This window comes from Perna viridis, chromosome 13, assembly GCF_037379345.1.
Source record: "Perna viridis isolate PV_CMFRI_1.1 ecotype Kerala chromosome 13, ASM3737934v1, whole genome shotgun sequence".
Lineage (NCBI taxonomy): Eukaryota > Metazoa > Mollusca > Bivalvia > Mytilida > Mytilidae > Perna > Perna viridis.
In genome coordinates this window covers 5,219,442-5,244,151 of record NC_142457.1, presented here as the reverse complement: position 1 = coordinate 5,244,151, position 24,710 = coordinate 5,219,442, and the positions used below count along the sequence as shown (strand labels likewise).

At 33.8% G+C, this 24,710-nt stretch overlaps 1 protein-coding gene across 2 annotated transcripts in view; it reads left to right on the top strand.

Annotated features, from left to right (window-relative positions):
- The window catches only part of LOC148599347 (protein Wnt-9a-like), a 42,866-nt gene extending 21,625 nt beyond the window's left edge, over positions 1-21,241 (top strand). For both annotated transcript variants that reach the window (XM_088557762.1, XM_088557763.1), the window contains exons 3-4: positions 7,821-8,089; positions 19,126-21,241. In XM_088557762.1, the coding sequence (XP_088413888.1) occupies positions 7,821-8,089; positions 19,126-19,599 (743 nt within the window). In that variant the 3' untranslated portion in view covers positions 19,600-21,241. The remainder of the gene's footprint in view (positions 1-7,820; positions 8,090-19,125) is intronic.
- Positions 21,242-24,710: the final 3,469 nt, after the last annotated feature.

The window sequence follows — 24,710 nt, the reverse complement described above, 5'->3', positions numbered from 1 at the left end:
AGTAGCAGTCTTCCAAAAATCAGACAGGAGGTGATTCATGCATGTCGAAATCTCACCGATTATTACTAAATAGTACTTTGATTTCGAACTCAGAAAAGTAACAGACCACATAAACAGTCTTCGTTCGCCATTCGGTTGTTGCGCTTTCGAGACAAAAGATATATGTATAGATTGTGTAAATAATTGGTACTTTGCAAGAGTTATCGTTCTTCATTTGATTTTGCTTGGTTTGGTTGATTTCAGTTGGAGATGGATATGTGGTTTTCTCAAAAATTCAAATCTGAATACAGAGAAGACTATTGTTACAATAAAAAAAAAAACATCTAAAGACCGCTAAAGCATTGTTTGTTCAGTTGTTTGCTACTCGATGTATCACTCTACCGTCGATAGGCAGTGCCTGAATTTCATATGGATTGGTACTTGAATACTGGCTGATTGAATGGGGGTTTTCCTTTTACTTATCTGTAAATATTTGTACAGGTTTTTTTGTATTGGTTTGTCAATGGCTATTCATATAGTTCTGAGTTATTTCGAAATGTTGTTCAGTTCGTTAGTTTTTTCCTCATCTCGATTCCATTTTCAACGAATCCTAAGTACACTGGCCACTCCCCTTACTCTTATTACAATATATTACAAAAAACCATGCTATAATAATAGTGTAATTAATTGGAAAGAGAGAATAACCAAAATACTATCACGAGTGCCGAAGAACGTCTAGATTTAACGAGTGTGCTGAAATTGTTCCACGCACGAGTTCAGTCTTACTGCGTTCTTGGCACGAGTGATTATGTTTTGGTCATTCACGACAACCAATTGATTATCCTTTTTATTTTATAGAATTCCTCCATTATTCGTTGCTATTTTCAATACAAATTTCAAATTTTGTGAACGGCGGATTGATACTAGCGTTGTGACTTTTTGGCGGGAGAAAGCCCGAGAGTGAAATTACAGAATTCATTTAACAGTGTGAAACATCGATATAATTTACACTAAGAAGATTCTGTAAATCAGTGCTATCTATATAATAATCTCGATTCCATTCTTGTCTATTATACACAATTTTACAACATGCCTTAAAAAATTTATAGACATAGTACCTACATTTGGTGAAATAAATAATTACATTTCTAATTCAGCAACATGTCCACCTATCTGGTTAATTAATTTCGTCGACAAGAAAATATATGTAGTACAATAAGGAATATATCGTCATCAGGAAGACTTCTCGTTAAAGGTTTACGATTTTGTACTCTCGTAATTTTTCCTCGGCCGTCGAAAGTACGCTATTTGTGGTAAATATGTTTACTTCCATGACATTATTCTTTTCCGTGTTCATTAATGTGCCTTTATTTCTGAAGTTCTCTAGAATTAAACTTTAAGATAAAAAAAGAATATTCGAAGAGGTTTACATGTGTTTGTTATGTGCAAAAGAGTAAGACAAATTGTTGAATTTACATCACTTTTAAGCACCCTTTGATAGACATACAAATGTGTTATGTTTCATGTATATCACTGTCCGTTCGTCCGACGTCGTCCAAAATGTTATAAATGAGGAATTTTTATTATTTTTAGGCCAACAACATCATCTTAAAAAAAAAACCGCATTTGTTAATATGAAACAAATCTATAAGTGTGTTCTTGAATGGTGCCATAATAGGAGAAGCTTCAGTATGTTGCATTAAGTTATTTTCGCAGTAGTGTTTCCCAACAAAGATCCGAAGTCAGACACTATAAACCTTGACTTTTTAAAAACTTATCATAGGTATCAAATTAAATTACTTGTCATCACTGGTAATGTTTCCCCAAAAAAGATACAAAACTCAACATTTTACACCACAACTATGGTGATGTTCAAGGGAAAGAGTTGGTCTTCCCTTGTTACAGCGCATTCAGTGGTGATGTTCGGGGGATATAGTTGGTCTTCCCTTGTTACTGCGCATACAGTGATGATGTTCAGGGGGTGGAATTGGTCGTCTGTTGGTACAGTGCATACAATGATGATGTTCAGGGGATAGAGTTCCCGTAATCAAAGGTATGCAACTGAATAATTGGTGCTCATTCTAAAAGCATTCGAATCGGAAGTTTAAACCTATTTGCCAGTTGTAAATTGTACAGTTACATGTATATGTATGTATCTAGGTCAATTAGGCATTTTTCATTTAATTATTGGAAGACCAACTCTGTCAAATGAACATCGTCATTTTATGCGTTATATTCTGAGTAAGGTCAAATTGCTGGTCAGTATATAGACATATGTAGGGTTGATTGAGTACTTATGACCTAATTCCAGTTCAACGCACCTTACGGCTTAAATCATAACACATTTATTAATATTTAGATGTATGTTCCCTGTGCATCCTTCAGACACCTGCTGTTCATGGTGTTGTGCATAAGAATGAGACAAAAATGTAGAATATGAATGAATTATAGATATAACAATGTAATGAAAATCCCGATGCATCACACAATTATCATTGCGATAATTTCTTCGGAATGTCTCGTTCATTTTGTCGCAAGATGAATCACGTTTTGTTAGATCTTGGTAATCCGTCCGCTTCTGAGTTGCGAGTTTTGTGTTTCAATTGTATTTTGCCCAGTTAAAAAGTTATTTCAGAGTTAGGGACTTTGGTTCCTTGTTCCAATATAAGAGTTTACATCTATTTAGTACCTAAAGCATCCATTTTGTATCTTGAGAATCCTCCTAATTCACTGAGTAAATCTTAATGAAGCTTCAGTATAAAGCACTTTGATATTTCGAAAACGACTGCTGTTTCTCTAATACTTGAATTTTGGTACCGAATGACCATTGTTTTTCCTTTAGTATTTGACTTTGACTTCACCGTTATCTCTAATAGATACCCATTGTATTTTGGTTATGTACACCTTCCGATCTGAACACGATTTGGGTTTATATTATAACTTCAGATCAAACAGAAAGTTCAGAAATTATTTTTGCACTTTTACGATACAGATGCGCGAGAGACATGACACATATGTGTGGGGACACGACACATTGGCATGATATAGAGAACATGACAAAAATGTGCTAGGGTCATGACTTAGAGGTGTGGGTGACATGACAATCATAGAGGTACGGGTGGCATCACACAGAGGTGCGGTGGACATGACCCAGAGGTGCGGAAGACATGATACAGAGGTGTGGGAAGCATGAAAAAGAAGGGTTGTGGACATGACCCAGATGTGTGATGGACATGACATAGAGGTGTGGGGACATGACACAGAGCTGCGGGTGACATGACATAGAGGTGCGGGTGAAATAACACAGAGGTGCGGGGGCATGGCATAGAGGTGTGGGGGACATGACAAAGATGTGCAGGGGGCATGACACAGAGGTGTGGGGACATGACATAGAGGTGTGGGGGACATGCCACAGAGGTGTGGGGGACATGACAAAGAGGTGCAGGGGACATGACACTGAGGTATAGGCGAAATGACACAGAGGTGCGGGGGACATGACAAAGATGTGCAGGGGGCATGACACAGAGGTGTGGGGACATGACATAGAGGTATGGGGGCATGACAAAGAGGTGCGGGGGACATGAAAAAGATGTGCAGGGGGCATGACACAGAGGTGTGGTGACATGACATAGAGGTGTCGGGGGCATGACAAAGAGGTGCAGGGGACATGACATAGAGGTGCAGGGGACATGACATAGAGGTGCAGGGGACATAACACAGAAGTGCAGTGGGCATGACACATAGGTGCAGGGGACATGACATAGAGGTGCGGGGGACATGCCACAGAGGTGCGGGGGACATGACAAAGAGACGCGGGGGTATCCTTTTATGAGCAATGCTAAAAGTAATTTCCCTCTGATTTCTCCCCTTTGTAGTTCACACATATAGTTCCTGTTTATATTATTTTATTTTTTGTGCATATGTGATGCATAACATCTGCGTTAGCTTTATTCAGTGATGTTATTACGAATAAATGATCACTGCAAAACTGTTCGTTTTCAAACAAACAAAATTGACGAACAAACGTAGCAGGAAGCCAATTAAAATAGAAAATAATGCGAAATGCAAGCTAAATTTAAAAAAAAATAGTAACATTTAGAAACAATTGTTAATTAAATACGTGTACAAGTAAGCTGTCAGTATGGTCTTTATGCTACCTCTTGGAATTCTGTGCGTTTTTGTCATTGCTATAATTCTTCTGTTAAAAGACTAGAATAGTACACATTATTGCATTGTTTTTTATCGTTCTGAATCAAGTTGTCTTGTTTATTGTTTTATTCATTTTGTACATAATAAAACCTTCATATTCAATTATTTACATTCTTAGGCAATTATTCAATACACACGAATATCTACATATAGTTTCTGAAACAGTACAAAGTATTCATAAAAACGGGGACTTCCATTTAAATTTTTTTTTGTAAAGACTAAAGACCCGCTCTGGTAGAATCAGTTACAGAAAACTTTAAGTATTTTTTGACGGAAAGATGCATCGGCAGAGTTGAGACATTTCAAGTTTTAATATTTTGATTTTTTATTTATACAAATGCAGGATACTGTCCTTATAACGGTCATCAATACTTAGAAGCATTGGTAGATCAATTTCAGCCTGACCGGAAGTTAATTTGTAAAGCAAAGCAAGGAATTGTTTCGTATTTATGACAAAACCAAAATGTTCATAAAATTTTGGTAAATTGCGAATAAAAAAATTCTTAGTTAATGTAAAACTACATATAAAATAAAATATCGATTTACTCAACTGTATCCTCCTACAGGTTACACCTGTCTAAAATTGAAATATCGCTCGTTAAGTAGTACTCCAGATCAGAATTATGCAAAATGTGAATCATGGTAGGAAACTCTTCATATTTTTATTTTTTATTATTTTGTTTTAAAATGTTATAGTATACAGAAATTAACATGTGGCGTTTCATGCAATCCTTGTTCTTAGGAGATAAAAATATATATAGACTGTAATGTAAAATTTCAAAATTTTAGGAGGTACATTGTATCTCTGTGAATGACACTAAAATAAAATAGAAACTGTTGGATTTTCAATGTGAATAATTTCCTGAGAACAGACAGATTGGAATGGATACATTTCATCATATAGACCTATAAAGCAACTTAATTACAAAAATAAAAATGTGTAGCATTTTTTGGGGGTATTACATAAATTATAGAATTTGCATGATTTTTACAAAGACTGCTACTTAATTCATATCCCTTATATACATGTAAAACAAAAAGAAGCTATCTCTTTCGTCATGCAATTTAAACAAGAAAATGTATGATTGTTTTATTGCTAAATTGTTCAGTATTATGCATGCACACTTTAACGACAAACGCCGGTGACTCAAGGGTACTCAACAAAGATTATCAAGTGCAGTACATTACAAATTCGCCTCATCATTTTATAGTCGTTGCACCTCTTATTCCGGATTTTAAGGTACGGCAAGTTTCTGATATTATTAAACGATTAAGTGGGATTATGGGGAATAAAGCGGTGGTACAAATACATTATTATTGAAATATTTTGATGGTTAAATATGAATAAATGCTTGTAATTGTCAGATTATAGCTGACAAGCATCACATTAGCCCCGATAGCAGATGTTGAACAAAAGAATGGGAGTTATTCTGAATGCCATTTGGATTTCGAATGTATTCATAACTAAACAAGTGAAATAACTCAAACAGAATTGAATGTATTTTGCATGTGGTCCATGAAATAGATGGTATTACTAATGGGAAAACAAGTATGCTGTTTTACAAAGTGTTTCCACCATGGACCACCCCAGTCTCGGTATAGAAGGGATACGGTGGGAAATTTCAGGGACAATATGAGAAGATCTTACAATCTAATTTCAAACTAATATTGCTAAATTGTATGTTAAATATTTTGCAGTCTTATTTGTAAAACATAAGACCGTACAATGAAAATTGTAGTGGTAAAGGTTTTCTGCTATAATGAAATTTTCGCTTTATATTTATATTTTCACCATGTTCTTAGATAATGGTATTTAAAATCATTCGATGATATAAATGGACATTTTCACCAAATCTCGCCTGCATTGCACGTTCAGGGGCGTAGCTGCCTATACGCAAATACGCAGTTGCTTACTTTCGGAAAAAGTAACAAAAATAAAAACACACATTTTAAAGATGAAATAAAGGTTTTATGCAATGACAAATCCTTTTTAATACATAATGATACTCCAATATACACCATAAAGTAATTCGTGATATCAAAACCATCAATTCAGGAAATTTTGTACTTTTCCGTATACATACGTTTACGTTTTATCACATATGCATACCATGAACGTAGTATAGGCTCTGAAAAACTGGCTCCAAAATCGTTAAAATTCAGGAGTTTTCCTCAGGGCTTTGCCTTGCCGGACTCACTGGGGGCCTTGAGCGACCCCACCAAGACCCCTCGCCGTAATTTTGCGTACAACTAAAACAGGCCTAGCTACGCCCCTGACGTTGCAGTGAACTTCAAAACTCCAATACCAGTGCTATTAATTGAAATGATTCTACGATGACACTGACAATTTTCACTTGTTCTGTATGTAAATGTTGGTAAAAAATCCATGTGGTCGAGTTTATGAAGTGTGAAGCACTTAAGCAAAACAAAAAAACAAAAACAAAAATTGTCAGTCTATTTAGCTTGCATCGAAGGATAGTGCATGTTGTCCAATACAACTGACTTTGTCCTTGACATATAAAGTAAGCGCTTGTCTTTTAAAATACAGTTGTCGTTTCACCTGATCTGGCGATATTGTTTTGGACCACATAAAGCAAATTAACATGTACATGTATTCCGTTCGTCAAAAGCATTTCATTAACAGAGGCCTCGGCATGATACGCTCCCAAAAGGAGCGTTTATGGTTGTATTATCAACTTGGTTCTGTATACTTATGCCAAGAAAAAGCATCAATATCCGGTTTGTACCTGCATTTTTGGAAGCTGAAAAACAGCATAATGGCAAGCTTCATTTGCGTATACTTGTAAATGTGTGATTGAGAGCCAAACCAGTCTCGAAAAATATTTGCTAGTTTCGATAGTTAAATACAAATCGAATCATAGATTTCCAAGATAGGGTTGGCATTATAGTGTGCAGTATGGCGTCCAGATGTTTACGAAAATTACGTAATCAATATTACCCATAATTCTCGGGTCATAAAAATTGCAAAACGAAAACGAACCAAAACGAAACGAAAATAATCGATAAAAGAAAGAATCGAAACAAATCAATTCGATAAAATGAATCAAATCGTTATAAAAACATAATTTAACTATACAAAATGGAACAGAATGAAGCGAAACTAAATGCAACAAAAGAAATCTTTGAAGACATTTTGCAAATGTAAGAACCATAATGTTAACCAGTGCCGGACAATTCGATCCAAAGACATTTCGGACCATGACAACCAATAATTCCTTATGAATGCCGGACATTTCAGCCAATAGACATATCAGACCACGACAATCAGTACAATGCTTTAGGACATATATATATCATTACAAATTTGCCATACTTGAAGGTTATAAGTATAAAATATCAAATCAGAGCTGACAAAAATTATCAAAGTTGTTTTTAATTAATGTTTCTTCGGGAGCGTTAAAAGGTTTCACCTTCATCATATTAAACTATTTATTTTTTTAACGTTTTTGAAAACCTTGAAACTTTTTTGTCCCTTGATCTTCTGACACTGTAGTTGTCCATTCTTTCATTCTCAAATAGTTCGTAGAAAGGACAAAGTATTCTTAGTTTTAAATTCTTTAGCTTGTCTCATACGGTGTTGTAGTAATTTTTGTTTTTAATATTTTTTTCAGGTTTTAAGGAAACATCATTCCTATATGCAGTATCGTCTGCTGGGCTTGTTCATTCAATTTCCCGCTCGTGCAGTACGGGTCGTCTGGACCGATGCACGTGTGATGAATCAAAACATTTAAGGAACGAGGAGGCATGGCGATGGGGCGGATGTGGGGACAATATAAAATTCGGACTCAAATTTACGAGACGATTTTTAAGGAGAGCCAAGCGCCATGGGAAAGATGTATTAGCGAGAGTGAATCGACACAATAGTAATTTAGGAATTAAGGTACGTAGTTAGTTTGGAATAGATGGATAGATGGCGGATTGTGAATTATTGAGCATTTAGTTATCCAATCACTGTGTAGAGCAATAATGAAGTATGATTCCATTCGATGATCAACCCCCCCCCCCTAGAAAAAGAAAAACAAAAAAAAAACAAAAACAAAAAACATATAAACATAAAAATTAGTGGAAGCAAAATCTAAAGAATGATATTCTAAGTCCAAATTTCTAATGACTCAGTAACTGTCATATTTTATCCACACAACAGAGATAGGTATGCCGGGTCTGCATGGAGAAGCTTGGACTTCATGCTTTTATACATGCTCCAACACAACAGTGTATCAATCATCAAAACCGATCTCCTGTACTATTTATTATCGATCAAAGAAGAGCATTTCTTAGAATACCGAGACAAATGACCTATCCTTTATTAAGTACTTCCATTTTTTATAGTTCCGCACTGGAGAATGTACAATCAGTCATTGGTTATGACATTTCATCAGTCAATGAATATTAGACAAAGTCCTCATTAAAATACTTTTCCGATTTGAACGATTGGGAAATAGTTTATTATTATTTTTTTTTATTTTGTTATAGACAATTCAAATAATTATGAACTAAATGAAACACACTCTTAAAATATTTTATTATAGGATTAAGCAGCTATTTCTGTCGTTCATGTATGAACGGATCTCGGAGCTCCCATCCGTTCCTACATCCATGAACGACCGAATAAGCTGTTTGATCCTAATAATTCTATCCCGAAATTTGGGATTTTTTTTCTCTTTTTTTTTTAAATGTGTTGAACCGGTAAATATATTTATAGAATCTAGTTCTGGGACAATTTAATTTTGGGGCGAATTTACTTGTAGTTAGATTTTAAGCATTTGTAAGTTTCTTTCCCCGAGCTGGAAATTACTCTTTGTAAACAAACTGTACCGGTAAAATCAATGTGGATGTAATAAACTATTCTTAAGGCTATATTATGCCGTTTAGTTCGTTGCCACTACACAGTCGTCATTTTGGTTTCAATCAGACCGGCCTTCATGCATGTACGATCGATTTGAAGAAGTTCATGCAAGTATAAACTTTCTGGCAAAGACGTTCTCGACCAATCAAAAACGGCAATAGGCATGAAAAATCTTATGATTAGAATTATAAACTGATGAATTTGTATGGGGACTTGGAATTCCCATAGAAGCAAAGAAACCTGGAAATTAGAGTAAATCATGCACATCACATGGCAAAACAGTTTGAACCAAATGGAGATTCAGAGATTTTGGAAGGTACTTCCAAAATATAAGTGGGAGGGAGATTTAGGCTACCATATGTTTTTGGACGGAGTTCGTAAGTTATATGACGTCATAGGTTACGGGTCGAGTTGTCCCGTATTTTAAACTTCCCCATTTGCACCATGTCATTTGCACAGCATATCATTTCATGTCAGACTGAATTCAAGTTTTAAGGTCATGGGTTAAATTTGTATAATTTAAGTCCATTGCATCATTTGCCCGGCCTCTTTCGCACGGCCATAACAATTGTTTTTGTTAATGATAATACAGAAACAAATCAACGAATGACATCTATTATAAAAATAATCAAATTTGTTACAGATGCACAATTTCCATCAATTTCTCTCTCAGTTGTAAATAATTCGGTCAAGTCAAGGCTACTGTGTAAATTAATCAATGTTCATGAGTAATTTGTATAATTATACAAATGTCTACAAGATTCACCTGCTGTCACTGTGGTTACGGCTTTGTGTATCTATTCGTCACGGTACTGCATTTTGTAAGACCCCTTTTGCCAAGCCAACATATCGCAAAATCGACTTCGTTCTATAGCTGTCACAAAACTTATTCTTGCAGTTTTAATGATTATATGACCTGCTTGTTTTTTGGATTTGGCGGAATCCGTGTGTTTCATCTATACTCCGTGTTATGTATGTTTTCCGCTTTTCCCTGTTTTTTTTTAATATTTTATTCCCTCGAAGTTATTCAAATATTTTTCATACACCATAGTACATTTACCGTAAACAAATGACAAAGGCTGTAGTTAGCCATAACGATATAGTAGATATAACTAGGACTAAAAAGCAAAAACAAAATACTATCTCATTATTTTAAGATGGCATTTGTAAAGATGAATTCATAGAAAGATTGAGCCACCTGCCCGCAACATATAACAATCTGTATTAGGTGTAACCACCAGTGACTGTACCTACCTACATGTTGGTATTTTTATGCTTTTACCGTCTCTGTATTTTTAGCTTCAATTATTTAAGTCAGATTAGTCACTGTAGAACTTCGTCAAGATAAATTGCGTAAATTAACAAAAGATTCGTCTCCCATTTAATTTGTTGATTTGTCATATGGAACGTATTTGTTCTAATGCCTCTCTGCTTCAAGTGCGAATACGATGTACTGGTAAAGCTGAAGCCATATTGAGACGAAAAATGATAATGCCTCCTTCATGGGTATGTTTTTACAGGGACACGTAGGAATAAGTTCAGATGGGATGGTTATTGGAATGCCCTTCCTGACAAAGTGTTATATAAGCAGTTTATCTTTGCATGCTGTTGATTCATCGTAGACGAAGCGGGGATTTAGCGCGCTATAAAACCCAGTTTGACTCTTTTCCCACCATTTCCATTCGGAATACCTGTACAAAGTCATGTCCATTGTGGTTGTTTCCAATGGTCCAGTTTTCCAGTTGCTACTGCCATTTTTTATGCGGACTTTCCCTTTTGCCTAATTCTCTTTAGACTATTGCCTACAGTTTATCAGTTCGGTATTTTTTTATAGAAAATTTCTTCATGTACATGTAATATCGTTTTTTGAGACGCTTCTAATGACAAGCAAAATAAATATTTTAAGACAACGCATAGATGAAATCCATAACACACGTTTCATAACTTTAGAAGTTCAACGTATTGAAATTCTCATGTTATATAAATAATTGTTGAAATTATGACAAAATTCTAATCCTGTGCAAAAATTGATGACATTTTACATATTTCAGAATCTATATTTGATATCAAAATGAAAAATAGAATTGTTCACTTGTTTACAATTAGATGATGATCTTTGATCTCTAGATGAACTAAATCAAACTATGAAAGCACGTGTGTGATGCATCTTCTTCTTATGTTTGTCAGTTTGCATCTGGGGATTTTCCTTGACCCGTGACCACTGTATGCGAATCTCGTTTTCATGTAAATGTAGGTGAACTGCAATCAGATCACATCTGATGTTAAAAAATGTGATGAATTGAATGTTAATATAACAAACTGATATATATTAAGCAGAAGTATTAATGACGTTTAATTGCCTTAGGTAAAAGTAAATATGTCTGAAGCACCATTTATTCCATTTGTTTAATGAAGGGGTCGATCATTTTTATAACCCACGCAACCAAATTGCGAAGGATTTAATGTTTTTAATCCGTCAGTCCGTCCGTCGTGCCGTCCGTCCGTCAGTCAGTCCGTCAGTCCATCTTTAGTTTTCCGGACCTTTTTTAAACGCTTGCAGACATGATTTTTGGTATAAAAGTTTACTATGTTAAGTTGCAAGTCAAGTTTACGTTTCGTTCTGCTCTGATGATTTTTACTAAAACTACGGGCCTTGAACTTAGCCAAATTCACAGAAAAAAACGTTTTCTAAATGCTTGCAGATATTGATATGATTTTTTATATATAAAGTCACCATGATAAGTTACAAGATAAGTTTGTAGTTGGTTCCGCTCCGATGATTTTTACGGAAGTTACAGGCCTTGAACTTAGCTAAATTCACAGAGATAACCGTTTTTCGGACTTTTTTCTAAACGCTTACAGATATGACATGATTTTTGGTATATAAGTTCACCATGATAAGTTACCGGTCAAGTGTACGTTTTGTTCCGCTATGATGACATTTACTTTGGATTAACTCAAAGAAATCACAGTCTGAAGTTTGAAACTACCATTCCGAGTAACAGAATTTAGTTAGAAGATAAAGGTCTAAAGCCTGGGAAAAACACTCTTATTCCCTTTTTATCGGGTCCTTCTACATGTATTTCTCTTACGAACAAATTTACTTAAGTATCCAACATTGGGACGCGTAGGGTATTTGAACGCGCTCACTAAGGTTCTTTAATATTTTAAAGGGTGCTTGGAAGATTTCTTAAAGTAAATGACTCAGCCTTATTTGAAAATATAATTGATCTTGTAGATGAGAAAACAAATATTTCGGTCCTTCCAAATCACTCAGATCCGAACATTTTAGTTTTACATAAATGAACGAAAACTCTTGTCAATATCTAAAGGTAGCACCGTTATGGAGAGTGGAAGTTTGCATGAATTGTTCAAACCGTCTTTGACGTTTTATACCCCTCGTTGAAGAAAAGAATGTTACCTTTATCCGTCCGTCACTCAAGTTTTTCAATGGCACAACTTCCTGTGTAACGACTTTCGGTTTATGGAGACCGTATATAATAAACTTGGGGTCCGTGAGTTTCATTAGTAAGCATTGTCTGGCAAGGCAAATAGGAAAAAATGGGGTGGGAATTTGCAATGGAATTCAACCAATTCTGAAATATGACAAAATATCCTTCGCTATTAGTAGTGCATCTTGGCTACAAAATCTTAATGGACTGTTTCTGGCGTTACGGTAGATTTAATGGATTTAAAGGTCCCTTTACACTATAACGAATTGAGCGAATGAAGTGCTAATGAATTGAAATAAAAAAAAAGAAAAAATAACATCACCTGTCAAATGAACAGGTGATGTTTCGAAGCAGATACGAACGAACATGCAACGAATAGAGTACACCCAGAACGATGTTTTATCGGCAAAATTACACTTTCCATGAGTAACTAGGCAAAACAAAACTTCTGTAACCTTGCCTGCTTTTCCTATTTGTTTGCTTGATTTTATTCGTAGATTTTGATTGGAAGGTAATTCATTTCGTGATTTCGTTTTCTTTCGTTTATTTTAGATTCCATTTTGTTTCGATATGTTTCATTTCGGCTCGATCCATTTCTATTCGCATTTTACAGGTACATTGTACCTTTCACTAAGGAGTTAAATGATATAAATCATTGGTTGCACATGGTCCCGGTCCTTACAGTATTTAGTAAACGTGAATGAAATAATTCGAATGTCAAAAGTTTCTTAATGGGGTATCAAAATATTGAAAGTCTTTTGAAATATAAGATGCTGTGTGTATCTGATCGGTAACTTAAAAGATAATTATGTATAATTACAACACAATGACGGGATAACAGATCGTTCGATCCAATCCGATTTGTTCAATGTCAAATTCAAATCTTACTGTGGCAGTCATAAATTTGGTTAGATATGATTGTTATCATGGATACCGGACCAAATCACAGTGAAATATATATTTAAAACTATACAAGAGAAATTAGAAAAGTTCAATGAAGAGATGAAACAGAATCTGGCTATAAAGTTTGGTATAATTATCAACAATTACATAATGGCGAGGTTGTAATTTCAAATGTTACTTTATCAGCCCAATCAGTAATGTTCTTATTGTTTGCAGAAAGACAGAAATATCCGACCCACCGCTGACTTCAAAACCTAAAGTATTCTTAATTCTACAATTATATTTGGTTTGTTTGAGGGGCTTATACTTTTAATACAGAATAAACATGACTTGGAATGTTTGGCTGTTTTGAGAACAATGGATTTTAAAATGAAGGCTATTTTTAAAGTTTGACGTGAGGAGGAGATATATTCTTGTACAAGTACAATCAATGTAATATGTTGGTCTTTATCGAGAATAGCGTCGTGTAGACAACTAGTTTTTCGTGCGATAACTTGAGTACAAGGTTTCAAACCACATAAGAAAAGTTGGTATTGATTTTGGGGGATATGACCCCAATCGTTTGAGAATTAGGGGCCAAAAAGGGGTCAAAACAAGTATTTTACGGAATTTAACTCCATTAAAAACATAGGAATGTCTATGACATTATTCCTCAATATTCTTTGCCATAATGGTCAGACTCGGATTGATTTTTGGGATAAAGACTAGTCTTGAACTTTTCAAATATTAGTAGCCAAAAAAGGGAAAGGGAGAGAAACATACATTTTCCGGATGTCCAGACAATGGCTTGACTATTAGTGAATGAATCCTTTTGCAATTGTATCACTAAGTGCCATACCCCAAAAGGAAGACTAGATTGATGTTTGGGGTTGTGACTTGGGCCAAGTAAGAGTAAGTGGTCTCATTTGGACCAGAAACAAACATTTTATCTGATTTCTCGACCATAGCTTGTTTATTTGTGGTCTTATTTTTTATGTTTTTTTTTTATTGAATTTTTCATGACTTTGCCTAATTTTTTCAATCAAATTGCAGAATTTTTTCTTCTAGTTATGTGTTGAAAATGTGAATTAAATTCACTTGTATAAATATTACAGCGCTAGATTACTAAGCTGTTTGATGATTTATTGAACTTATTAAACACCCCTCTTGATTCCACATATGAGGATGGAAACATGCAAATAACGTTTTTTATTTACTCAGCCGGTTGATGAGTTTGGGGATATTTTTTTTTTTAGAATTTCTATCAGCCGGTTGATGAGTTTGGGGGTATTTTTTTTTATAGAATTTCTATCTTATAGTGTTATCTAGCTTTTAATTATAAAACATTACTATATCAGATATTATTGAATTGAAATTTCTGTAACGAAAAAATATTTCCTTGACTTTGTCACTGATAGAAATAGATGACATCAGCATTACAAACTAACGTGAGTTTTCAATCCTCTAATGATTAGAGCGTAACCAAAACTATTTTAGCGTTAAATCCAATTTACTATTATGTATACTCCACCTCAAATGATTTTCATATTTGTCTTTGTACGACTCAATTCTTCATGCTTATATGTTCGAAATTTCCGTCTATGTTTTCGTTTAAACAAAATAAATACTATTCTGCATGCGGCAGTAATACTACTGTTATAAGCTAAATTACCACTTGTACTTTAAGTTTTAAATCTGCAACTGCTCTTGAGACGGAGGAAAGAATTAAAAATCTTTATACGAACGAGTTCACATAAACACACACATTTGTTTATATCTAGAGAAGTAGAACCTGAGAGCTTGTAGTAAATATATTGATTGATGTTAGAAAATCGTGTACTTGGCGTTTCATTTGATTCTGTAGAACATCAACTCGATCATTGGATAATTAATAAAATCAAACCTCCACCAAACATGTTTGTGTCAATACTTTGACACGAGAAATAAAGAAAATGCATCGAATTAATTGTCCATATCACGGAAAGTCACTTTTGAATGGCGGAAACTATGTAATTCAGCGCCATTTTATTTTGTGCGGGACTTGTACGATTTGTCATTATAATTAATTGGTTATCCAATCAGTCAAGTGAAATAATTCCGTGCACTTCGGTAATAAGTTGCACTTTGAATGTCACGAGCCAGTAATAGCTATCACAGCTATTACACACTTTTATCAGTATTTTTTTAAAGAGGAAGAAAAATAACATAAATCGTGACAAGAACATGTTTTCATTTTTAAAATAAATACGAACACTGCGATATATAATTGTTCAAAAACTGTTTGCAAATATCAATAAAAAAGAAACATACCAAATTCAGATTAATACTAAACATATTCTGAAAAAAAAATGTTTATTAATATGCAGTTCCTAATATTTAATTTAACCATTTGTACAATAGAGCTGTAAGTCTCACCGCGTGACCCAGTGAATTTAGTAATACGTGATTGGGTCCCATACTCCATTCCAAAGCGGTTAGAGAAAAAAAAGGACTTAAATCTACGAACTAACAAGGCGTAGATACGATGATGAAAATATGACGCTTTTATTTTTTACAGTGTAAAATTTTGTTATAACACAAAACAGACAATTTTGATAACAGTGTTTCATATTGATATAACCAGAAGTATCAAAACACAGATCGGTCTTTGGATTTCAATACTTTTCAACAGTAGAAATTCCCGATAAAAATAAATCGAGAATGAGACTAACAAGCATTGTTGAAAAATAAATAATTAATTTGTATGTGTGCTATTTAGGAACATCACTTTGTTCCATTGATAAAGTGGCATAATGTATGCTAACCACTAACGACCGATATTTTAAAGACAAGTTCTCTTAACATCCAGGCACTATTCATGTCAGCGTCTTAAATGTAGATGCTCAATCTATTCAATAGCATACGCGCTCCATATAGTACATGTAAGTGTATTTTCTCTATGCATATTATTTTATGTTCAAATATAATATCTTTTGACTTTAACATATACATGTAGTTTTAAAATGAAAATGAAAAAAAGAAAAAAAATCACTACAAATGCTTAAACCTGTTATACATGTAACCAATCCTCTAAGAATGTACGTAGCACCCCATGGCAGTCTTGGTCATGTAACGATATTATTCGGGAAGTAAAAATAATTCGGTGTATGACACTACGTTTAGGGATTCTACGTTATTTCCAATTTATTTTAACACAAAATTATGCATTTCCTGCATAAAGATCGCAAGGCACGAACATTCATTCTGAGCAGAACTTAACCTTAGACCTACGTGTCTAAATTTAAACCGATACAGGAGAGAATTGCCCATTATGTGTATAAGGAATTATGTAAACTCGATTAAAATACATCCATTAAAGTTAAAAGTTTGTTAAATAAGGAGAAAACATTAAACTTATTATCAATAAAATTTAAATAGCTGTTTTCAACTTGTTTCCGGAATGAAAATTGATGAAATTTAACTGTTATGTTATTTCACTGTATACTTCTAATAATGTTTCCATTTCACGGTAAAAATGTTAACAGATGTTAAGTAGCACTCCAGCTAAGGATCATGCAAAATGTGATTCATGGGTAAAAAGCCTACATATTTTTATTTTTGATATTGTTTGAAATGTTATAGTAAACAGAAATAAACATGTGGCTTTTCATATAACCCGTGTTCTTAGGAGATAAAAATCACATAGAGTGCATTGTAGATTTCAAAATTAAGGGAGATAACTCTGTAAATGGCGCTCAAATACAATAGAATCTACTGTATTTTCAGTGTCGATTATCTCCTAAGAGCAGGCAGATTTGAATGAATAATTATATATTTCATAGTATAGACACATAAAACAACTTAATTACAAAAATAAAAATATGTAGCCTTTTTTGGGGTGTATCACATTTTTTCAGATTTTGCGTGATTCTTACAAAGACAGCTACTTAACACGTTTCAATGCCAAGGTGAAACTGGACACACGAAGAACAAATAGACTAAAGAAATAGTTCGATCTGATGTGTGTAGTTCAACCTGCGTATGGAATTTTCATATCACTACTCATACGTTATGACACCCCCACCTTTGCGGACTTATTGGATCGTTCTTGACTTCTTACAGTTAGGCTACTGGAACAGGATTTTGTCGCTACATGCACAAGATTGAAGTCGTTACTACAAAAGTTTTATGGTGGTCCTCATGAATTCATGGGTTGTCATGGTGCATTCGCGGCCAAGATATTTTATTAGCAACTCGAGGTGTTCCTAGAAAATCAGAGGACGCTTACCTAACCGTTACACCTGGTCCATGCTCCCAGTTTTAGTGGATTCCAGGTTGCCTCATTTACTTTTTGTTTCTTTGTACATGTTATTTTGGTTATTTCATGTTCTTTGTTGTGTGTGTCTGTTTTCCCTGCCTGGTCTTTATCCTTGGAATATTATCTTTTTATTTTCACTGGAATCTTGGTTGTCTTAATTAGTCTTTCTGTTACGTAAAGAAACAGGAATACTGTAGTACTAAGCACATGTCATTGACGACAACACTTCTCTTATCACACGTCATTGGCGATATAACTTCTCCTAGGACAAGTAATTGCCGATACGACATCTCTTTTTACAAGTCAATGGCGATATGACATCTCTTTTTACAAGTCATTGGCGAGATGACATCTTTTAGGACAAGTCATGACACTTTATTTGCTATAAGACTCAGGACAAGTCATTGATTAAAAGACTTCTCTTAGCACATGTCATTGGCGATAAGACTTTTCTTAGTAGAAGTCATTGGCGATAAGACATCTCTTAGGACAAATAATTGGCTATATAACTTTTTTAGCACAAGCCATGGCGATGTGATTTTTTTTAGGACAAGTCATTGGCGATAAGACTTCTCTTAGCACATGTCCCTGACTGAAAGACTTCTCTAGCGCAAGTCATTGGCTTTGTGACTTCCCAATGATTTCTCTTAGTACATAATTAAACCTATCGATATTGCAAATGAATATAAGAATAACTGTGTATAAAGCTCATTTGGTGATTACCCCCCCCCCCATAACGCTGGGATCCCTTAGTCACTCAGATGGAAAATAAATAGGAGGTTAAATATAATATAAACGTTGTGAATTTTTTTTTACAAATTCCATTCAGCAGATTTAGAGGAGTTTGGGTTTGGAACATTAATCGGACAGTCAGACAATGTGATCCCTTTACCCAGCAAAGGGAGTGGTGCAATCAAATAACAATCCTAGTTGTTCAGAAAATCATATTGAACGTAGTTTGTCATTGTCAAAATGAGGGCAATTATTGATATGTTTAAATATCTGAAGTTTTGTGTTAACGTTTGTTATGGACTGTAAAATTTTGAAATGATGAAGTACAACTATATTATTCTTGAGGCTTCATTCCTTTTATTGAAACAGGGCTACCATACGCAGCTTTTTTGACATACTCTGGTAGAACTAATCAACGGGATTTTGTATTTTATAATGCATACTGTTTTATATACTCTTGAATACGTACAATTGTGTGCATGTAAGGATATTGTTTTCATCGGGAAAATTTTGAAAAACAATTATATTCTCTTTCAAAAATACAATATTACTGTATTAGAATATTGAACAATTTACCTTCTGAATTTTTTTTTATTGTTTTCAATGTAAAAAATTAAAACAATTATAAAAAAAACGATTTCAATATAAAGACTTGCCTTTGGTTTTATTCACATATTGCCACTATAGATTTTGTTTATTTTTTCCAGGTTGTAAAAAACCACGTTGAGACGAAGTGTAAATGCCATGGTGTCTCTGGATCATGTACTGTTCAGACATGTTGGCGCCAGTTATCTCCCTTCAATCTCATTGGAGAGATACTTAAGAACAAGTATGAGAATTCCGAACAAGTAGAAACGGACAATAACCACGCCAACAGGAAAACAGCGCACAAAAGACGATCTATAAAGATGAGCACTGTTTCTGATAAGATGCAGCCGAAGAGAATGGATATGATTCATATTGACAATTCGCCGAGCTATTGTAAACAAAGTAGATATTCCGAAGGGACAAAAGCGCGGGAATGTTTGAAAGATCGGAACTGCAATGCCATTTGTTGTGGACGAGGCTATAATGTACAAACTAAAGTTGTGGCAAGACCATGCAAGTGTGAAGTCGTATGGTGTTGTCAGTTCCGTTGTCAAAAGTGTTTTATTGAAGAGGAGGTTCACTCTTGCAAATGACCAGGAATACATATGGGAACAAATGCAAATTGAAAAACAAAGCAACCAAAACACATTTGCATTGTACATGCGTTTAAAAATGTATGTAGGGATAAAATATGTTAGTCTTTCTCTTATGGGTAGTCCTGTTATTTTGCCTTAGCTTAAAGTTTGTTTCCATGGTGATAAAAAACTGTAAACTTAATTTCTACTCATTGTTTAAGTACATGTTCATGCAGTCATTATAATCCTCAACAATAATCATTGTGAATTATTACCCATAAGGAAACACTTTCATACTTTTGAATTTTACACAATGAAGGTGCTACTAATGTCATGTGATCAAACTTGAATATGTCTCAGTTGTCAGAGCGTTTGCAGGCAGCTTGTGAAAACTTATATACTGTAAAGAGTTTGAGAGATATAGAAGCTCTGAGAAACATTTTGTCTTCCATGAATACCAAAGACTTTCAGAGGTTTATGTATATGCTGGATTTTAATTTATTTTTTACCGTTCATGTTATTTATATGAATTCATTTTAAATTTGTGTATATGATACATCCCTCACATCTCGTCTTATAGAAACGCGTACATTCACTTTTATATTATTATTGCTTCTAGGTCATCATGGTATTTCAAAGCGTTTGAAAAAAAAAATGGGAAAAGACATGGTTTTGAAATACATTCTCTTACATATAAATATATGTTAAAATTCAATTTTAATGTCTTTAAATTTAACATGACACTTAGAACTAGAATTATTATCTTTTTCACTGGAAACCATAATTTTACAATTTTACTAAGAAGATTTTAGTCATCTGTTGAAAAGTGATCAAACCGGTCCCAAATATGATTTAAAAAACATAATATTCCTTAATTCGGCCTTAGTTCAGGCTACGAAGGGGTAGGAAAACCTGTTAAATTAATACACCATTTAGTTGTTTTCATAAAATGAGTTCATCTTTTGTATCTAAAATCAGTACTTACACACAAAGCATTTACATACATTGTTATGTGTTTAATTCTAACCGTTTATTAAAACCAACACAACAAAAAAAAAGTCATTTTTGAAAAAGATTTGTTATTTTATAATTTAGAGTAGTTCTAACACAATGTGTACTAATATTACAATGTAGCCTATCATAACATACACGATTTATATTAATTTATACTTTTCATTATTAGCGGTTAAAATTATTCTGGGTAAAATGGCAGGTCAGACAATGAAGAGCAATGGAGGTTTTCACGCGGGAAAGCGTTTTTTATGGACTTAAAGTAAAACAAATAGATTCCTAAAGCCTAACTTATTATCTACAAAAAGAAATCTGGCTTCGATGATCTTCTTCTTGGAATACCAACAACGTTTCAGAGAAAAATTTTGTTATATAAATAATTATCATATTTTTCTTTCCATTAGGGCTTTATAATTGCGAAACAATTCCGGATTTTCCAATTTGGAATAACGTCTTTTGTAGGTAGGTGCTCGGTTTGCCAAGATGCATTTAAAAAATGTTTGTTTAAGACATATTTTCGGATCATTCAGGGTTCGTTTTAGGCAAGTTTCACTGTACATGTAGATGTTAATGATTAAACTGTTTTCTTTTCAATACAAATGTCTCAAATGCTTTAACTTTCTATTTAATACAATTGTTTCATTGATAAGTGTACATTTATTTCCTTTTGAACGGCATGACAGAATGGAAACGACATAAAAACCCGGAGAAAAATGAATAAACAAACACGCACAATGAGCCAAAGCGTAGTATAGCGTTAGGTCTTTATATGGCTATTTTTTCTACAATTAAAATTCAATCTCATGTTCAGAAATATACAATACCGAATCAAACATCCTTATATACAATACATCAGAAGGAACCTGTATGTTCTCATGAATTTTGGATCTTTATGTTCAGGATAACACATCCTCAACTCGCACTGCCAAAATTAGACAATTTGTTTCAATGACACATGGGATTTTTATAAAACACAAAGACTAACTCAACACCATGACTTTACAGTTGGTTATCAATTGAGAACTTTAGTCGCGAGAATTGAAACTTAAATTCATAGTTCATGCATGATATGACGAAAACGTAAAAACATGTTAATTTACTTGAAACCAAGACGATATATGTATACCATATAGACAACATAGTGATAAAGTATGTAAAAAAATAAAGATAAAGTACGGCACACAAAAACTACACTGGAATATGATTTTCACCGAAAGAAACCCTACAAAAACAAAATATTTACAACAAACAAACAAACACATCTTGAGTGTCGTCAGGTGCTCCGAAAGGATAAGCAAGCGGCGTCAATCATATTGCAAATGAGTATTAAATGTAAATATGACTTTTAAAATATCTTGTTCTATCTGAGATATAAATTTCACATTCGTCAGTCAAATTGTGATAGCGACCATGAAACGTATGTGAATTTGACATGAACAAAGGCTGAAGCTATACCTCCTCGTAAGCTTCTAAAACAGTATTTTCTCTCTACAAAGAAAGTCCTAACAAATCACATACATGACAGCAATTGTTATACTGAAGTACTTACTAATTACAGCACACACTTATTGACAGCGTATTCTAATATGACGTGATTCAAAGGTCTTTAGACCACAGCCGTGGTAAAAATTTGATAAACATATGACCAACGTCACAGACGCATGAAAGTAACGTTTCTATAGGCTGCGTCTTTTAAAAAATATGAAGAAACTAGTCCTTTTACAATCAGAATAAATGACGGAAACTCTGTTTAATCATTGTTTACCACGGATCGGCCATTATAGGGCGACATAAATGGCCAGTCAGTAGTTAAACAATGATAAAATGAAATTTCCGTGATTAAAGTCTTAATTTGACCTGTTTGATGGAATAGCGTTTCAACAGACGATTGACATCACGGCACCAACTGAGCACATCTTTTGCCGATATTTTCCTATTTTCCAACATGGCAGACTTCATTTATAACGTCCTTCAACGTTGACACTGTCCTTTCTTCTCAGCGTCGCGTCAACTGTAGGTTTGATATTCCTAGATAGGTGATTATCTTCCATCTCATCTACTGAATCAAAGCTTGATATTAAAGACACAACTGGCACACAGAAGCGAGGTCTTATCTTGATTGAATGAAAGGAGAAGCTCGATGAATAGACGTCTTGGATTCCCCCATTTTCAACTAAATACCACTTTCAATTTAGTTACATTCAAGCTGCTCAACCGTTATGAGTTGTGTAAAAATATTAATTAAATCAAAGTGCTGAGGAACTGAGTCAAGGAAGACCTCATAAATATTCATGTAACCAAATTTCAAGCTACAAAAAACACGATAAAAAACTTAGTCATTTTAAAGAGAACCACCTGTTTCAATGAAATGCATATAAATACTGCTTGTTTATTAATGTATTTATGGATCTTCTTTTCTTTTATTGTTTTTGGTATTTCTGGCTGTGTACGTTTATGTCCTCAAATTTCTTGACACTTTACACCTAAACCAACATTTCTTCAAAAATATTATCTCCACTGTGAATCACTGACTATCAATATTGTATGGATTTTCAAAGTAAGAAAAAATCCACACTTTGAAATTTCGGGTTGGAGATGCGTGAAGTAGAAATGAATCCTTTGGACATGGGGAGCTAGGTTGACCAAGGACCTAATCTAAAGGCAGAAATGAGCCAAACAACCCATTCTCCTTGTTTGTGCTCTCTTTGACAGTGATTTGTAATAGATTAAATGAACAAATATGTCAATATTGTTAGTTTTCAAACAGAATTTACTAAAGCTTGTCCTTGTCGTTGTTTAGATTAGACCCTGAGTTGAAAATGTCAAAACTATACACTTTTTTTACAATAAATAATTACCTTTCTCTAGGAATTTTTCAATTCAAACAAGGATACAAACTCTTGTTATCAAAATTACTATGCAGTTTAAAAATCTTTAAACTAAAAAAATCTTTGGTTGTACCTCATATATTTTAGCAATTTAAGATTCCAATCAAGATGGAAAGTCAAGGATAAAGAGATGTAATGAATACAGGAAATATTTTCTCTTTCTTTATAACAAATGCACTTTGAATATAAATCCATCTTTTCTACTTTCCAAAACAAAAAGGTTGTGAACCCATACCCCATGAGTACCACTTTTTATGATGAATCATTATTGCGCTTAAACAGAGTGTTTTATACCTGTCTGCCTTCAATAATGTATGTGCATTTCTTTCATTTTTTCTGCATGATTGTTTCACCGATATGCATGAGAAATATTCTTACATGTACATATAATTGTCTGCAAAATCAGGCAAAAATAGAGGTTATCATTGTCCCAGGTTTTTATTGGTTTTTAAGCCACCTAGTCAGAACTGATTGATTGCAATTGTGCAAATAGTATTTCTGTAGCATTATAATATCTCTCCCACATTATAAAAATTAATACAATAAATATATATTATATTTTAGTGTTCTCAAATGTTATTCTTAAAATATCTCTATCAGCTGTCTTAATTAAGAAAAAAAAAACACTTCTTTCTATAAAAAAAATCAAATTTATCTTAAATAAAACAGAACAAACTTTAAAAAAATGTAGTACAGTGTACTTCATGAGCACATCTTTGTTTCAATAACTGTTAATAACAGGTAACATAAATAAGAGTAGAATAGGTTACTTTTCACCTGGCTGACAGGTGGTCATTGTTAAAACAACATCCCCTCATAACCAGGAAGATCATTAAAGTGGTTTGAAGTGGTGAGTTTAAAACAATAAATTAAAGCCATTTCATGTAGTAGACAAAACTTCTACATACAGAAACTGGAAAGTTTACTAATGCTATTGCTTTAGGGCTTCTTCCATGTATGGTTTCTAGTTACCTGATGATTTATAATGATGTCTGGACCCCCAATTTCAAAATATCTGTATCCATCCCTGTATGTTGATTTATTTATGAGCAATTAATATCACACTGTAAAGTAAATAACAAACTTGATACATGTATTATTATATTACAAATATCATAATTTCATGTATGAAATGTTTAATTTATACTGTACTGCATATTCCAGTAACCATAGTTAGAGTACATGCACATGTATTTTTGAAGTTTTTGGTATAAAGTTCCAGTTCACAGA